The 18,011-nt window shown below is 40.5% G+C and overlaps 1 protein-coding gene across 1 annotated transcript in view; it reads right to left on the reverse strand.

The window, feature by feature from the left end:
- Positions 1-18,011, reverse strand: part of veph1 (ventricular zone expressed PH domain-containing 1) — a 54,751-nt gene that overhangs the window by 6,712 nt on the left and 30,028 nt on the right. Inside the window, exons 7-11 of the mRNA XM_076100878.1 lie at positions 17,291-17,518; positions 16,348-16,709; positions 12,452-12,591; positions 11,946-12,080; positions 5,804-5,921 (exon numbers count right to left, since the gene is read on the reverse strand). Of these exons, the coding sequence (XP_075956993.1) occupies positions 5,804-5,921; positions 11,946-12,080; positions 12,452-12,591; positions 16,348-16,709; positions 17,291-17,518 (983 nt within the window). The remainder of the gene's footprint in view (positions 1-5,803; positions 5,922-11,945; positions 12,081-12,451; positions 12,592-16,347; positions 16,710-17,290; positions 17,519-18,011) is intronic.

Genomic DNA, 18,011 nt, shown 5'->3' on the forward strand with positions numbered 1-18,011 from the left:
CACACACACACACACACACACACACTTTATTTATACTTTAATAAAAAAGAATGCCCTAAATGCCAATTTTCCCCCTGGTATCAACAATTGTATTGAATATCGATATTTTTCAAAATATTAGTCAAAGTTAGAAATTCCAGTATTGTGACTAGAGCGGATCAGGCGAAAGCCAAGGAAAAACCTTTTATTTCTCTGCAGGGTAATTTCCATAATGTTTCAGACATGGATAATAACAATCTGAGCCTGTCAGTGGCAAAGACAAGCACTTTTAGTGGACACAATGATGCATTGATGCTGCGCAACTGCCCTCACAGCTCGTTTCGCAGCTGCCAGTTCCATTGTTCCCCCACAACACTGGACCAATTTTAAAAAATTGTATTGCCATTAGTCACTTGGATACAAAATAATGGGAAAATATGAAGAAAAAAAAACAGAAGTTACCCTTTAAGTCATTATTAGATTGCCTACTGCAGTTAAGATTTAAATGAGAGAAGAGTGGAAGATTTGACTGTAGAGCTTTATAGGCCAATATTCTGAAATAGTTATCCCTTCTTGTCAATAACAAGGTATTAGCCAACATGTGTCCTTATGACCACAGCCCTGCCTGAGGATATTAACGGCTCCCTTGACAAATGCTGTCTAAAATTATTTAAGCACACTTCCCCAACTCTCAAAACTCCATCTTTAATAATGACACTCACTTATACACTTTGGCACAGCGTGATGAACGTCTCCCTTTAGCCAAGGAATCTCCTGAATTTGCAACATAATTCCTGGAGGTTGGGAATTTCTGTCCAGCGTGTCTTCACTGATTGATGGCAAAATGATGGAAAGTCATCCTTGGGGTTTTCCATCTTTTTTTTTTTGCAAACAGGGGATCAGTCTTCCAGACAAGAGTGAATGTGTGTTCAAACCCACATGTAGAGGCACGAGGGAGTGAGGGTATATATGCACATTTTAAAGTGAGTGCATGTTTGTGATAAAAGGCCTAAAAGTCCACTCAAGACAATTACAATTATCTTCTGTCTTGTTTCTAGTGGTTTCACACAAACCAGTTATCTCTGTGGTAAGTTTGGTGATAAGGCAATAAAAACTCAATGATGCCAGAAACACCGGAAGTGAATGAGAGAGGGAACGTGTTGAACCTGTGCATCTTTTTCTGGCATGTCAACACATACAGTGCATGCGCATACACACACACACACACACAACTCTGCTCGTTACCACTCACTTCAAAGGCATTCCAGTAGTTAAACTCAACAGTATATCATAGAGCATCATGGAGTTGCAGTCACAACTGGCCTTCACAACGGAAAAACACTTCACCTTTCTCTATTTATTTTTTTTTACCATTAAAAACATGAGACCAGCTCCTTGCTTGTGTGTGTGTGTGTGTGTGTGTGTGTCCTATGTAGTAAGGTGAGCCACTATAAGGCAAAGTCAGCGAGCATTTCAAAGTACAATGTTGGCGGGTGGCAGCTGTTAATGTGAACAGCATGCGTACATGGTCAATATGTGAAGTGTTATGTGCTGCATTTGTGATGGAAATGCAAAAGTGGGTCACCTAAAAGTGACATGGATCCAATTCCAAACTGCACAGGGTCTGAAGTCAGGTTGTTACGTTTGTTTCAGTGAGATGAGTAACTTGACCTCATATGCTGGCTGTGGCTGGACAGCTTTCAGTTGGACGAGTAGAAGTTTCAAGTGGACTTTTTTCTTATTTCTGGCTACGACTGCATATTGCGAGCTTGTTTTATGGACATATTCATTTTGGTGAAAGACCTGTTCATGTTTTACATTTTCACAAACCATTTGAATTAAGGTTGATGTACATGAGCTATGTTTGTGTCCACTATTTGATGGCATGGATACAGGCGCTGTGGTATGATCACTAACCCAAAATATAAAAGTTCTATAGAGTATGTACCAATTATTTTGTCTAAGGTGAAAACATCTTTCCTGAAAATCCCTAAAAAAAGAATTAAAAGAAGAAAAAAATGGTCATAATGTTCTGTAAACATGTTGTGCATAAAATGTAAAGTAGCCCCTGTTCTTCAACGTTATGTAGCTTACTGTCGACAGCTGACTGATGATCAGCGGCAGATAATGTTGGTTCGGGGCAACTGACATGTGTCATGTGACTGACACAAAAATGTCAGGCCTCAGGTGGTAAAGGTCACAGAGGGGGTCATCACAGAGGGGGTCATCACAGAGGGGTCCCTTATTTAACACAGCGGGTTGTTTGAATACAATGCAGGATAGATTTACAGCCAAGAAATTCCTTATTTCCTTGACTCATATCACACATACTCAAGTGTACAAGTATATGCTGGCTGTATGTTGCTCAATTGCTTTGGAATGTGTTAATTTCCTGTTTCAACAAAAGCTCTCATCACTGGCCATGCTGAGGTGAACAGCTGACTGTTTGCGTGTTAACTACTATGTTGTTTTTAACAGGTTTAATGATAGTGATTTCAGCTCTGCAGTTACAGTAAGTGTTGTCTGGGCCGGATCTCAATAGAGATACAACGTACACGTTAGAGCGACTCTGTGCTGTTCGGTTGTGTTTTACCTAATTCTTTTGATTATGGCTGGCTGGGTTTACAATAATTAACAATATTAAAATGTGTTACCGAGCCACAGTGATGTGATGGGTTAATGGAATAATTTAAACACTAATGGCTAACATACAAAAGTAGATGTATTATTGATTTAACAACAGGGAGATTACATACTGTACATACAACACATGCTGTATAATATGCTGTGTGTGCCTATCTGAAATTATTTTAGTTGAATTCTCGAAATGTCATTTACCAATGTCATGCACACCACAAACACAATTCCATTAATTCTCTTTGTAGTAAGGTGGAGGCAGCAATCTCACTGTTTGGCTCGTTTGTACGCAACACATCTTCATACAACGGATCGTAAGATATCTTACAAAAAGGGAATTCCTATTTTTTGTGTGTTTTTCCACGAAAGTCAGCAACACATCCTTCCAATATAAACTTCTGTCTTCACAGGAAACAACTCAGATGGGTTTAGGAAACAAAAATACTTAGTTAGGAAAAGATTGTGAAATAGTTAGGTTTAGGAAATGATCATTGTTTGGGTTAAATTAACTAAGAGGGTGCCGTTACTGAAGTACGCAAGTTACGTGACAAATGAATGAACGTTGACTTCTTGTTTTACATGGGGAACAGACAGCGGTCTCTTTGGACCCATCTGTCTCCACTCCCGCCTGCCCTGTGTTTTTGAAGACTTTATGCTTCCTTGTGATTACGTGGATAACATACAAAATCCTTTCATGGAATATCTACGGATTACAGCGCATCATGTTTCATTGGTATAGCTACAAAGCCTGGACTACGAGGGGTGAGTGGTTTTATTTTTGTCATATGGGTGAACTTAACAAAGCGTATTCCAGTCAGACATGCAGAGCAGTCGAGCCGTCCAAGGATACAAAGACACAAATGCTTTTGTAAACACATGTATTCACGCACGCACGCTTCCAATTACACCATCCCAATGGGAAAGTACTACTATTCATTTTTTCAGTGCTGTAATGTAGAGAGACTGGCAGGAATCTAAAAGGTAATCATCCGTTCCTTGCAGTCATTCAGCTGGCTCAGGGATTGCAATGTTCTGAGCAGCAGAGCTGGAAGAATGGCTTTCATTTGGCTTTTGTTCTGTTTGGACCGGGCAGGCTGACGGGTGTGTGTGTGTGTGTGTGTAAGTTTACTTCTGTGCGTGTGTGCTTGTGTATTTGAAGAAATGGATGATGACAAGGGAATGACATGGAAGAACGTGAAAATGAAAACCCAGCTTTATGACAGCTTCCATATAGATGAACCAAATGAACAGTAATTCCAAGATCATTCATCACTCACTAAATCATCTATTAACTTGATTACTGACGACTACAGAACCACTTCCAAGTGAATTAGTGTTGTTCCAGGTGCTCAATGTGCTTGTGACGTATATTTCTGCCTACATTTTCACACTTATATTACACTGATCGACAGTTGGTGGCTGAAACGTGGAAGGAAATATGGCAATGCAGAAAAGAAATCTGACTCAGAAGCCAGTCCCTCTCATTCTTACATTATTTCTTCATCACACAGCATCTGCCACGAATTGCACTCTTCTAACACTCTTATATAACTAATAGCTGCTTCTATGAAAGACTGCCCGAGAGATACACATGAAGATTTTAAGCCCAAACACATTTCCTTTGAAGGCTAAACTGTCACTCATTGATTTAGAGACTCTGTAAACGTCTCATCACTCAACTACACACACTTCCTTTGTTTCACACAGTGGAGAAACGAGTGAGAAGAGACAGGCACCAGGGGAGAGATACATAGCAGTGTAAATAAGATACGATTATCTCTTATCAGTCCCACAGCGGAGGAATATGCAGTGTAGCAGTAGCAAAGGGAACGGTGATATAATAGATAAGTAAGTATAAAGCTCAGCTATAAATAATAAACGGTGGAAAGAATATATAATATTAGACGGACTGAATGGATGAATTCACATCATGAAACATGAAAAACAGACCTAAGGAAGAAAGTCTGAATAGTGAGGAGTCACTGTTAGACAGGCGTATAAAAGAGTTTGTTTTCGCTTTGATAAGCTTTTAAATGTGCTCAATACATTTTTGTAAAAATATATTTTGGTCACATTTTATACAGCTTTAAGTCTCCAGTGTGTGGAGTTGAAGAGTAGACAGACAGAAAACACAAACACAGTAATCTAAATGTCATTTAAGGATGTTGGTCACTATTCCAAGTCTGACTTCATCAGGACAACGTGCTCGTCGAAGGGGGTCGCCGGTCCAAAGTAAACTAATCAGCAGTAAATCATGATGGCACTGACTGACTGATTACAGTGCTCCTTCAAATCAGACTGCCAGCTATTAAGAGCTGCTCTTTGCTCCATTTCTCTTGACTGTTCTGAGAAAAGATTATTCCCCTTGATGGCGTTTTGAGTGAAAACATCCCATTGAGCCAGACCATCAGACCACAACTGTGTGCCCAGGACAGCTTGTGACATGATAGAAATGAGGGAAAAAAACAACGTAAAACCCCACTTTGGTTGTTCATTGCTCTGTTTAGAGAGGACAACAAGGGGCAGGAGCAATTTAGGGGAAACCACAGAGGAATTCAGTGGTCAAAGTGAGTAATTTGATGGTAATATATGAGAGGATATCTGAGGCGCAGAGGGTCAATTTGTTACATTTTTTCTTCCCGTCTATTTTTCCTTGTGTGCTTCCTCTCTGCCTCACCCTTTTTATACTTTTACGGGCCGTGAAACTTATTGATTTTATTTGCTTATTTCATCCATCAGCGTTTTCATCATCATTAATTCACGACATATTCATTTCACTGTTAAATTCAACGTATATAGAACAAAAAATATTCTCACAATAACGGCTAACTGATAGAGCACTCACATTTTGTATGTCAGCCTATGAAAATTGTCTATATTCCTAATCCCTGTCTGTTTTCTTAATGAAGATTCTGATATTAATATGAAGTTGATGAAACAGAGAATGATATTTTCTTGTTCAACCGCTCCTAAAAAAAACAACTATAAATCTCAAATTTTGAAACAGTTGAAACAATAATGTGCTTTTTCACAAACTTCTCCGTTTGTATGAAACCAACTTGGTTATGCCCGTACAGTAAACTATGTGTACTCTGATCATGGTATTATTTGGCCTGTGTGTGTGTGTGTGTGTGTGTGTGTGTGTGTGTGTGTGTGTGTGTGTGTGTGTGTGTGTGTGTGAGCGTACCTGTGGCCTTCTCCGGATTGTTACACATGAAGCAAAGCCAACCTTCCTCTTCCTCACTGTAGCCAAACAGGTCAAAAAACCGCACCTCCTCCAGCTGAATCTGGAGACTGTCCAGGTCCTGCAGACAGACGGAAAGAAAACAGAATAGCTATTAAATATCCAGTAACTATATTTTAACTTCCTATTCAGTATATCTGTATTAATATTGACAAAATATCTTTTTCACAGAAGACAATTGGACATGTCATGGTAGGAAAAGCACGAGTGTAACTAATAAATATAATGATGTCTGAATTCCATTTAGCTTCTTCAGTTTCCTGGTATTGCGCATGCTGGCTCACTGTGACAGCTTACGAGGAATAAATACAGGGAATACTGCGTCTGATCCATCCAATCATATTTTATTTATTCTGTCCTGCATATTACATCTGCACATTGCCCACATAGTCGACATTATAACTGAAATATTAAGACATTTGAACAGCTGTGTATTATTAAATTACAGCCGGCATCATCAACTTTCTTTCATAGTTTAAGATGCTCACATTGTTTGTATGAGCTAATACTGACGCATCATCCCTCATTCTGATCCCATGGATAGTTTCTATAACACAAAATACTATAAAGACTGAGAAGAAATAAGAAAACTAAATGGGAATTTATAGGAGAGGTTTAACCAGCCCACATAAATCTGTTAAAGCTTGTTAAAGCTGCTGTACAGGAACACACACACATATACCAAATCACAAGCTGTGTGTGTGTGTGTGTGTGTTTCAGAATAGAAAGTAATAGAAACCAATACAAATCCCTGAAGAACCCCTGCACATGGTAAGAGTTATACTTCACTTTGAATACACACAAACACACTTCAATGAGTGAGTTAAACCCACGAGATAATACATATTTATCTTAAAACAGGAACATTCAAGAAGATGATGGATTACTGTCATCAGTCTTCATGACAAAGAAACAGTCATCCTGCGTGTGTGTCTTCATACTGTTCTTGCGTACATTTGCTGTTTAATGAACTCACAGTTTAAATACCCTGACCACCAACGCGGCAGAATACTCCGCTTCATCATGTCTCTGAACTCTCCAGGCCTTTCACATTTTCTGATGATCCATTTAGGAACGTAGTGTGGCGTTATTGACCACGGACAAGGTACTCGCATGAAATGCCCAGAGGGAACTGGATTTTAAGAAGTATATGAAAAACAGGTAGCTGTAGCGTGCTTGACCTTTCGACCCGCGCCCCTTCAGTCAGTCCTTGATGTTAACGAGCGAGGATTTAAATACATATAAACCAGGAACATGTGTGGCTGAGAGAGATCTGTGGATTTACGCAAACCTTATTATACTGACGCGATTTAGAGGACTAAGTGGTCTTCAGGAGACGCATGTTGCAAATTTGGGAAATCCTGATTATGATTACTGAAAAGTGTGAGACAGTGTGAGAGGCTGAAAGGTGGATGAAGAGGTGAAAGAAAGGGCAAGAAGAAGAGAGGCTGGATAAAGAAAACATCCGCAAATGGTTTCAGAGGAGAGTACAGTACGAGTACAGTACTTGAGTACAATTTTGAGGTACTTGTACTTTACGTGGCTATTTCCATGCTATACTACTTTGTACTTCTACTACACTAAATAAAAAAATGACTAGTGTAGTTACAAGTTAGTTTGCATGTTAGAATTTCACACGAATACAAGATGCACTCGTATAGATTTTACTACCAAATAGTAATGTAGTTAAAGGAGAACTCTACCACCGTTACACATGAAGTTCAGTTTACTCATCATAAGGAGCACGACTCAGTCTGTGTAACGTCTTCATGTGGCTCTGGAGAGTAACTCGAGTACCGGATTTGGATACTTCCTCCAATCTAGGATACTCATTCAAGGAAATAATGCTACACAGATGAAAGATGAAAGAACTACCACTTGTGGCTGACAAACAGAAGTTGCTCATTGCAGTTACGTGTTGAATAACTCAAGCCTGCACACAGTAATCATTCCACCGAGTTTTGGCTCTCAGAAGAGACAATCAAAATGGAGACTTTTCTGGATTAAACAATGCCGACACAAATGCCGAGGTAATTAAAATAGCTTCAACATTGTTCACTGATTACACAGCAAAGCTGAGCTGAATCATCTATTCTTCAAAAAGCAACAAAGGAAAGACAGAAGCGGAAAGACGATGAGGGACAGACTGTGAGTCAGAAGTTGAGCAACAATGTGCGAGAAACAATAAATCAGGGAAAACACGGCCAAGATCTGCTGCATAACACAACGAGAAGGGAATCATTAACTTAAATGAGTAAAACACCACGTATGCGTATGTGCTTCCGCAGTCCATAATACTCCGGAAGGCCATAATAAACAGATTAACTCATTTGTATACGGTTTGAATGAGCCTTTAGGAGGAAGTCGCTGTCTTTAGAGTGACACATGTGCAGCTGGACAACAGACGGATGTGGACAAACATAAACCCAAATTTGATCCTTCAGGACCAGAGAGGTGGATTCAATAAAGAGATGGCTTTACAATGAACAATGGCTGAGTGTGTGAGTTTGAATATAATCTGTCTATCCTCATGTAACCCCCTTTACCCCCTTCAGCACGCCCCCTCTCTCTCCTTCTGCACGTCACCCTCCTCCCTCGATCGCCGTTTGTAGATCACCATTATAATGTGATCCCGATGCAAGATTTTTAGTGCACATGACAGATTACAACTGTAGGCAAAACAGCGACGATGGAGAGCTGTACTGAATCTGCAAAACATGTTCAAAACAAAAGCAACTCTGTTGTTCTCATGTTCAGTTTTAAAAAGCTATTTTATTGAAATAAGTAAATCAATCAGAGTGGAGCGATTCCCTCACTGCGTTCTTTGTAGTCTCACCTATTGTTGTATTTTATTATAATTTAAAAGGAGAACTTCATCAATTTTACACATCAAAGTCTGCTCACAGGTCCTGGGGAGTCTGATATGTTGAAGAAGAGATCAAATGAGAAGAAGCTTGTGATAATGAGACGGGACAGGATTAGACAAAAGGAGAGGACAGTAGAGAAGACGTGAGGACAGAGATGCTTCATGGAGGTTTCCTGAATAAACTTAACCAGAGACAGAGAGCAAGGACAGTGGGAGGTGGAGACAGGAAGAGGAGAAGCGAGGGGAGTGGGAGTCAGGAGAAAGATAAGTGGATGAGAAGTGGGAGTGTTGGAAGGGGGAGTGGATGAAGGAAAGGCAAAGGCTTTGGCAAAGGCTTTGTCTCTCAGGAAAATGTCCAACAATGTCTGGGCATGAATGCATGATGTCCTGATATTATAAGCCAATTTTAAGCAGGCACAGCACATCCTGTAAGTCTTGTTGCTCCTTTAAAAAGGAGCAATTCGTCTTCTCACCCTACCTTTTGTGTTGTCTTTCCTTCCCCAAATATCTTTATCTAATCTCAGTCCTTAGCTTTACTCTATCTCCTGGTATTCAGCCTCCTTCATCCTCATCCTCTGCCAAACTTTATCTCCACCCAAAGTTGTATCAACAAACGCTCTAACTCCGGGCTAAAGGCAGAAGGTGAAACAATACTTGTCAAGTATCTCCCTTCTCAGGCTTCCACTTTGCTGCCGTCATATCTTATGCCATGTCTGCCCTCTTTTCCGCTTTCTCTTCCTCTTTTCTCTTGCCACATCCTTTATTCTATTATACTTCTTCACAATCTTTCCCCCCCGTCTTTTTCAGTCTGCATGTTCACATCTTCCTCCTTCATCAGTGTTTAATCACTCCACATATCACATTTTTTGTCTTTACTTCTGCTTATTCTACTTTTTTTGTACTTTCCTCTCCTTGAACCATTATTTTTAGTAATCTTAGCTCTCTCTCATCTCCAGTTACCACTGTTATTCGTCTCTAACCCTCTTTAAGGGACAACAGACGGTAGAGGAATACTGTGCTTATTCTTAATCACTCAGTGCCTGGATTCTTTTTTCCAATCTTGTCCATTATTTCCCATAATGTCCTTTTCTTTCATCCTTCAATCTCCACTTTGCTCTCTCGTACTGATCTATGTCTCTTGTGATCAACGCAATGATGGTACAGCTCTCTAATTTTTCGTGAGGCTCATTTCAGTTTAATCTTCGATTAATCTTTATCTCTTGACCCCTGACTTTTCAAGTCTTTTTACTGTTTCCATTTTTTAAACCAATTACCTTTTTTTTGTTAATGTATCTTTCTCAACCTTTTCCTCACAAGAATCTCACATCCTTTCATTTCTGTTCATCCTTGAAGCTCTTACCTCCCTCCATCCCTCCCATCTTTGCTCACACCAGCTTTTTATTATCTCTGTCATAAAACCATGAACATAAGATGCCAGAGGCTGTACATAACTCATTCTTAAACCTCTGGAGCCTCATGAAGCCCTATAGTATCCTTTTAAACCTCCCTGTCAGTACAGACACAATCGATAACCTTTTCCGTCTGATGTGTGTAATAGCTTTTCTTCCTCTCGCATCTCTTCTCTCCTCGTCTTCCACGACATGTGTTTCTGATTGGCTGACAGGGACAGGAGTGAAGCTGTAGGACTAATAGAGTGGGAAAGAAAGCAAAGAGGAAATGCAGAGCATATGGATGGAGGGAAAGGTCGTGGCCTTCTTATTCCCTCTTTGCTGTTAAATCTCATCCTCTCTTTTTGGTGTTTTTCCTTGGTGCTACCTGACAAATGAAAACCCATATTAAAGCAAAAAGGCACGTCAAAAGTGTATCACTCTGTCAGTGTACACTGTGTACTTGGCAGGTTTGTTGGGTCGCTACCGGTTACAGTTAGTCATCTTATTAATGCCAGCTCTGATCATCACATCACACTTTGTTGTCTTTGGACAAAGCCAAGCTAGCTGTTTACTAGAACTATTTCCCAGCATTAGTTACTAGTTGCTTAACAAACTAACAACCAAACAGTTGATACAAGTACAACTAAAAATGAATTTAAAATAGTTCTGGTAATTGGTAGAGTCATTTTTCATGCCAAAACATAATATACAAATTCACAAGTCCAGCTTTTAAAATGTGAGGATTTGCTGCTAATTATCATTATGATACAATGCTAATTATGTTTGGTATTTAGAATTTATGCTTAACAGTTTTGAGGTCTGGACTGTTGGTTGAACAAAGCAAGCATTATGATGGTGTCACTTTGGGATCTGGGAAAAGCATTTCTCACAATTTTATGATTAGTTTTTTACACACCAATCAATCACTCAATTAATCATTTGAACTATTAGTTGCAGTCCACTAGCAAACTACAACAGCAACATCCTGTTTATCCAACTCTACATTAATGCATGAGTAATAATAATCTGATGATATAGTATATAGCAGTATGACAGTCACAGGGATTATTTTTCTCTATCTTTTACTCTTAATACGTTAGTACGTTTAACTGATTATACTTAAATATTTTAACTAAAAATGTTCAATGCAGGACTTTTACTTGTAACAGAGTAGTTTTACAGTGTGGAACTTGTACTTTTACTTCAGTAACGTATCTGAATACTAACTCCACCACTATTACCCAGTGTAAAGTTAGTGTGTTTATGAATAACTATGTTCATGCTCCATGTGGTAACTATAGCTGGTCCATCTGATAGAATACACAACACAACTTTAGAGAAAGACAAACCGCAGCTGTATTTTTCCTTGTGGGTCTAATTATTTCCCAGGGACCACTTAGCTTGTCACATTATGACAGCATGAGGAACACCACCCATATCCACACACTTACAAAAACAGACATTGAAATGAGCACGCACACACACACACACACACACACACACACACACACACACACACACACACACACACACACACACACACACACACACACACACACACACACACACACACACACACACACACACACACACACACACACACACACACACACGATGAAGACGAGGCGTCGGGGTGAGTAAGGCCTTGTATACAGAACTGTCTATTTAGTGCATTCCATATTCAAACAAAGTGGATGTTGAACTTTGACACTTTCCTATGTTGGAGTTTAGTTTTTTTTTCGTTTCACTACCGATGACTTCATTCCCTCTGCTCAAGGCAGATAGGGGGAAGCAGCATGCACGCACACACAGACACACACAAACACACCTTCCTGTGTGGGGTGGTGTTCTGTGTCATAGCCATGGGGAAGCTGTGAGCTCCTTTTAGCTGCGTCTTCTCCCAAAGGGTGGCAAGCCTCTGGACACACTCATCCTTGGAGCAGAGAGCGACACTGGATTTACTCTGGTCAAAAGAGAGAGACAAGAAAACAGCAGGGAAACAAAATTAAAATATAAAACAGAGGCATGGTTCGGATAGAGACGGAGTAAAAATATTGGAGAAAAAAAAGGTTGGGAAAACAAAGCTACTCTTGTTTGCCAGTTTACATTCGAACAGATGCAACCACATCTTGCGTTCCAAGATAATCCTCAACTGTACAGCTCTTCATATGTTCCCAAAATGACATGGAGACTTTCAGAATCAACTGTTAATTTAAAGCTTGTTATATTGATTCATTGCAAAATGAAAGTTTTTCAAAAGGGCACAACATGTTTTTCTACTCTGCAATGTAAATCAACTTCAGTGAGCAAACCACAACCACATTGCCTGCGCACCTGTAGGTGTAGCAGCATGATGTGTATCCAAAGGTGAGGCCGTCGGCTGGTCATGTTGAAGCAGGACTTGGCGTACAGACAGTAGTGGCCCTTAAGAGGACAGGAGAACGACAGCTTGGCCACACACCCTCGATTTGAATCTGACACACAAAAAAAGACAAACAAACACATAAAAATTCAAAATTTATATTTAGCAGATGCTCAAGTTGAAATTTCCAGGCTAAACCAGTGTCGGTTAGCTCTCTGTCTTGGTGTGCTCCTCTCCGCCCCTTGAACATGAAATGTATGTAACTTTGGGAACATGTTTACAGAGTGATTCATGCAGGGACACTTGTAATCATCAGAAGACGTTTTCTCTTCCCACCACCACCTCCCACGAACTCCCACCTCAAAGCCAAGGACAAGAAACCAGGGACAATAAACCGATGACGGTTTCACGTTTCTGTGCTTCATGTGGAAATCATCTAGATCAGAATGGTGATCAAAATATGTATTTTTTTGTTTTTGGAGAGCTTCATTTTAGCATTTCATTTGTATTTTTTGCAATAAATAAGAACATTGTTTTAGTTGTGTCTGATTTAACGAGTAAAGAGGTTTAGGATTTCTTCTGTGTTTAGAGTAATAATTACACAACATGTTGTTAATAAGTCTATTCACTTTGTGGTGGAAAGTCAGAGGAGAGGATGGATACACTCAAAGCAAAGAATGTCCATCCAACCCAATAAAGGAGCCTACAGCTGCAGCACAAAAGACAGCGTACAAAAGAAAAGCAGAGGTTGTCCGCATGATGATATTTGCACGCTCCCAAAATTGTAATTGACGCCATGTTTTTATCTATAAGGCAAACATCCATATGAGCATTAAGCAGGCTATACAAACAGACAAAGGTGCGGCACAAAATGTCTCGTACAACGGCAAATAGTTGTTTTTTGTGTGGATTAAACAAATCAGTTATTAAGTGCTGGTAGGCAGTTACCTTTAGTCGGAGGCAGGGTAGCTATTTCCCCCTGTTTTCTTTCGTTTTGCTAAGCTAAGCCAACTGGCTGCTGGCTGTAGACTTATATAAGAGAGACAAACATGAGAGTGGTATCAATCTTCTCATCTAACTCTCAAAGAAAGCGAATAAGAGCCTTTCACAAAAATGGTTAAAGAAATCAAACATCTTCTATATATCTTCTCTTAATAACAAAGTTATCTGTCCATGCTTCAGGGGACTGAAGTGGTTCAAAGTGATATAAAGCCAAACTCAACCTTACTTTGTTTTTCGGCACATGGGATAAACTCGGATGCCTCAAAATTGCACAAAACAAAATTGTAGGAGACACTATGGTAGAGAATTTAAACCTACATGTGTCTGAACTATAATGTGTATGTTTATCCTGCGTCACTCTTTAGCACAGGTGTGTTTCTAAGAGAGGTTGTTTGTTTCTGATAGTCGGTGACGCTGTATGTTTTTTGTCTCAACATGTGTGTGTCGATGTTTGGATTGAGGATACATGTGTATAATCCTCCTCCCCTGAGATAGAGGGGTCGGCAGCTCCATGATGACATCATCCAGCTGAGACCACCTGTGACATCATCAAGTGCTAAGGGGTCAATTCTCATTAAGAGAAAATGCAAAGCACCAATTATGAATGGAGGAGTGAATGTCTGTCTATGTGTATGCGTTTAACATGTGTATATTTAAATTCAATCAATTAACCAGAGGCCAAAGGAGGAGTTTGTTATTTTTTAGTCTTGTTTCCTGTTTTACACATGTGCATACATGTGTGTTTGTGTGTGTGTGTGTCTGTGTGACTCCTGGCTGCCTCTTAGTTAAAATGACATTAAGGCCAAAGGTGGAGCAATAACATCCCCTCCTGTCAATCAAAATGTGTGAACTTTGTCTGTTCCTAATATGTTCAAAAGACTGAAGCTGTGTCCCCATAGGTGGGGCTCACTGCTGCAGATGACTCAGACTAAGGAATAGAGAAAGGACTTTACTGTCCTATTGCATACTCATGTAAGTATTTCTGGGTTGTAAAGTGTGAACTGATGTGTATTGTTGAATTTGTGCACACACATAAACAGAGGCGTATGTCACGGGGCATGATGGTGGACTCAAACGCAGACCAGAAGTAGTGTTAAAAGGAATTTAATGAACACTTAACTAAGAACGTGAACACTACAAGAACACAGGGAATCCAGGGACGAGACAAGAGACGAGGGGGCAAATCCAGCAGGACAGGCAGATGTGGGAAACCGGGAGCAGGACAAGACAAACAGGCGGGTACAACACAAACAATGACCTGGCAGTGAGTGACTGAGAGACAGGGGTTTATAAGGTGACTTGAACAGGTGAGGAGAGTTGTGCTGATGAGGGAGTGCTTGCTTACTGAGGGAGTGGCTGAGTTAGACTGGTGCTGAGGGAGTGAGGAGGGTGAAACTAAACAAAGACACACAGAACACTCAAGGCAAAGCCTGATCGTGACAGCGTAAGGTACCAGTGGTCTGGTTGAACAGATCAATGTTTTTCATGTCTATATGTGTTAATCTTGTAAAATATGTTCATCTCATGTATCAAATGCATATTCCATGTTGGCGTTGGTTGAATTTAGCTGTTCGATTTATATCCCATTTAGCTAGGATCTATTATTACAGGAGGGGCTGCATTAAAAACAACAAAAGGTGAACAGGCGGTGCGACGTAACAAAATGGCAATGAAGTCTTAATTCAAGTGAAGCAAATCAAATTGAAAAAGCAGAAATCATGAGGCATTACTGAAAATATATCAAATATCAAATTGCTGAATATGAAAAGAATCAGAGGGGAAATGTGAAAATGGATTACAAAGTTTAAGTAAGTGGATTAGATTAGTTTGGAAGAGGTTTCGCATTTCATTGTTTTTTCACATGAACTGCTTGACCGCTGTTTCTAGTCAGTATGCACTGCTAGAACGAAGGTATGAAAGCATGCGTGCACACACACACAAAACTGCACCTATACATGTACTTCATGCATACTACATGTATGCATAACACTCTTCTGTTCCTACTTAAACCTGACTATGTTGTAGAGATGTAACAGAATCTAATAACCCTGCCCATTTCAAAACAATTCCTTGATTAATTTTTCCATTAACAAATTAGCTCAGTGACATTTGCCATATAGAGTTTGGGCCATAGGTTTTATATAAGAGTACATTCTTTCCCTCCAGATTAACAACAAGTACAAGTTCACTGGAGTCAGCAGATGAATAAAAGGATAGGTCTGGCAACTCTCCTCTCAAAACAGTAAAACCAGCAAGAAATTGATCACACTGATCCCTTTAAGATGATGCCATTTTAAATCTGCAGTGCAGATTAACCAACATGTGAAACTGTGAATGAGGTCAATGGGGAACAAAGACAATTAAGTAAATTGTATCATTCAACATCAAATTTAAAGACCCGAACTAGGGCTGTGTTTGGACAAATGGTCTAGGGGAGGTAAAAAAATAAATCAACAAAATATTTGCTTTGCTTCTCAGTGTCTGTCCAGACAGGATATGAATCATAGAAGGAGTGTAATTAATACTGGGGTAGAAGGGGGAAACAAATCACTGAGAAGCACAAAACTATTCCCCCTCCAGGAATAAATCCCTGTCTGACTGGGTCTAAATGTGTGTGTATGTGAGATGAAGAATGATAGTGTGCGAGGAGAAGAGAAGAGAAGAGGAGGTGTATCATTAATCATCCCCAGCCACCACTTCTGAATGTAATCTCATTCAGGTTCAGCAGGCTACACAAACCCTCCCTCTGCCTCTCTCTTTACTGCACTTTTCTTCTCCCCCTACTGAATAAACCAATAACACTGTCATCAAATCATCTTCAGCACTTATTTTCAAGAAAGCCTGCCGTTCGTCATGTTCACATTACCTTCTATTGCACACTGCTCTGGTATGGGGATCTGCTGCACCATGTCTCGACAGAACTCTCCGATGGTCTCCATATTGTCTCTTAAATGGATGAAGAGCCTGTCAGCGTCCTCATGCTCCTCCTCCTCCTCTCTGCTTTGACCTTCCTCAGACTCTTTGACCGCTCTGTCCAGGGCAGCTGTGAAGGGCATCGACCCGTCACCCTTCGGTTTCCTCTCGACAGGCGGCGCTTCCTGGTTCTGCGAATTCACCGATGTGTTGGAGAACACGTTGTCTGGGCCCGGCTCCGAGCCGTCACCGTCCTCCCCGGTGTCTGAGTTGATGGAGCGCGAGCGCCCAGCGTGGAGGGCCAGGCTCTTTGACCTAAGAGAGGCCAGAAAATTTAAAAAAAACAGTCAAAAATAAAACAGAATACAATGCATGGCAGGAGTATTGTGGGGCATAAGCATGATTCTGCTTAAGCTACTGATCCTTTGTGGTCCGTGGCTGCCTTTGCCTTTGCCTGGGCATTTCTTTGTTTTCTTTGGCCAACTAAAAAAAGAGCAAAAGTTCCTAAGTTCATCAATCCAAATCAAAGCTGAATTGTCATTGTTTAATTTTAAATACAATGTGTTGGAGTGCAAAGCAAATGAAAAAAAATACCATCTCAGTATTTCAAGCATCCCTGTTCTGTGCTCTCAGCATATAAACATTTTTCAGTGTTTTGTTTGGAGTTATTTCAATATAAACTGTATCTTTGGATGGTCTGTTCATGTTTTTCTTCAATAAACAGAAATAGAACAATGTGTTCTTGGCTCAAGGGATCTCTTCTTAATATGACTAGAAATCATAATAATCCAGCAGGCTGCACAGTGATAACAGTCTATTGTTCATAAAATTGTTACCATCCAGTCAGATCTAAGCAGATACTCAGCAGAGCCATTTCATGTGACATGCTAACCGACCTGTTGAATCTCATTTCTCGTCTCTCCTCCCTGACGGCTTGGCTCAGGCTGTAGCGTCGTTGGGGGGCAGGGGAGTCCTCCTCCACCTCGTCCTCCTCTCCCCTCTCCTCCCCCATTTTCTCCTCAAAGGCCTGGATCTTCACCTGCAGCCGCTGCTCTGACCCCCTAACTCCCCCTCCGCCCCCTGGGAGAGATGCACGAGGAGACGGCTGGCTCGCCTCATCCACTCTGTAAAAAGCACACACAAACAGGTCAAAGGGTTGGATTCCATGTGGTGGGCACGTGAGATGAAGCTGGACGGACACATTTGGATGGATTTCAATAGCCTCACTCTCCACCGTCCTCCCTCCCTCCTCCGGATAGCCTTTCTGTAATTGTTGCTTTCTCACGATGACCGGCTCTATTTCTGTCTCTCACTCCATGTGTCCCCCTCTCTCGCTCTCTATTTGGTTTTGTTGTTATTTGTCCCTCACCATGGAGCCATTCTCCTCTCTTTTGATCTTTAACCAAACTAATTATTCCCTTCATCTCTCGCTCTCTTTCTTTCTGTCTCTATTGTTCCACCACAAGTGGCCTTTATAACTTCATTAAACAGTCCACTTGTTTGCTGAAAGAGGACATCCAACTGCCTCTTTATTGTTTTTCTTCTGTCTTCCCCCCGGCTCTTTCACTAATAAACCATCCTGTCCCTCTCAATCCCTCGTTCCCTCGGTCTTTCTTC

Source organism: Anarhichas minor, unplaced genomic scaffold (assembly GCF_050575085.1).
Source record: "Anarhichas minor isolate MPS153535 unplaced genomic scaffold, ASM5057508v1 ptg000026l, whole genome shotgun sequence".
In the NCBI taxonomy this organism is placed as follows: Eukaryota; Metazoa; Chordata; class Actinopteri; order Perciformes; family Anarhichadidae; genus Anarhichas; species Anarhichas minor.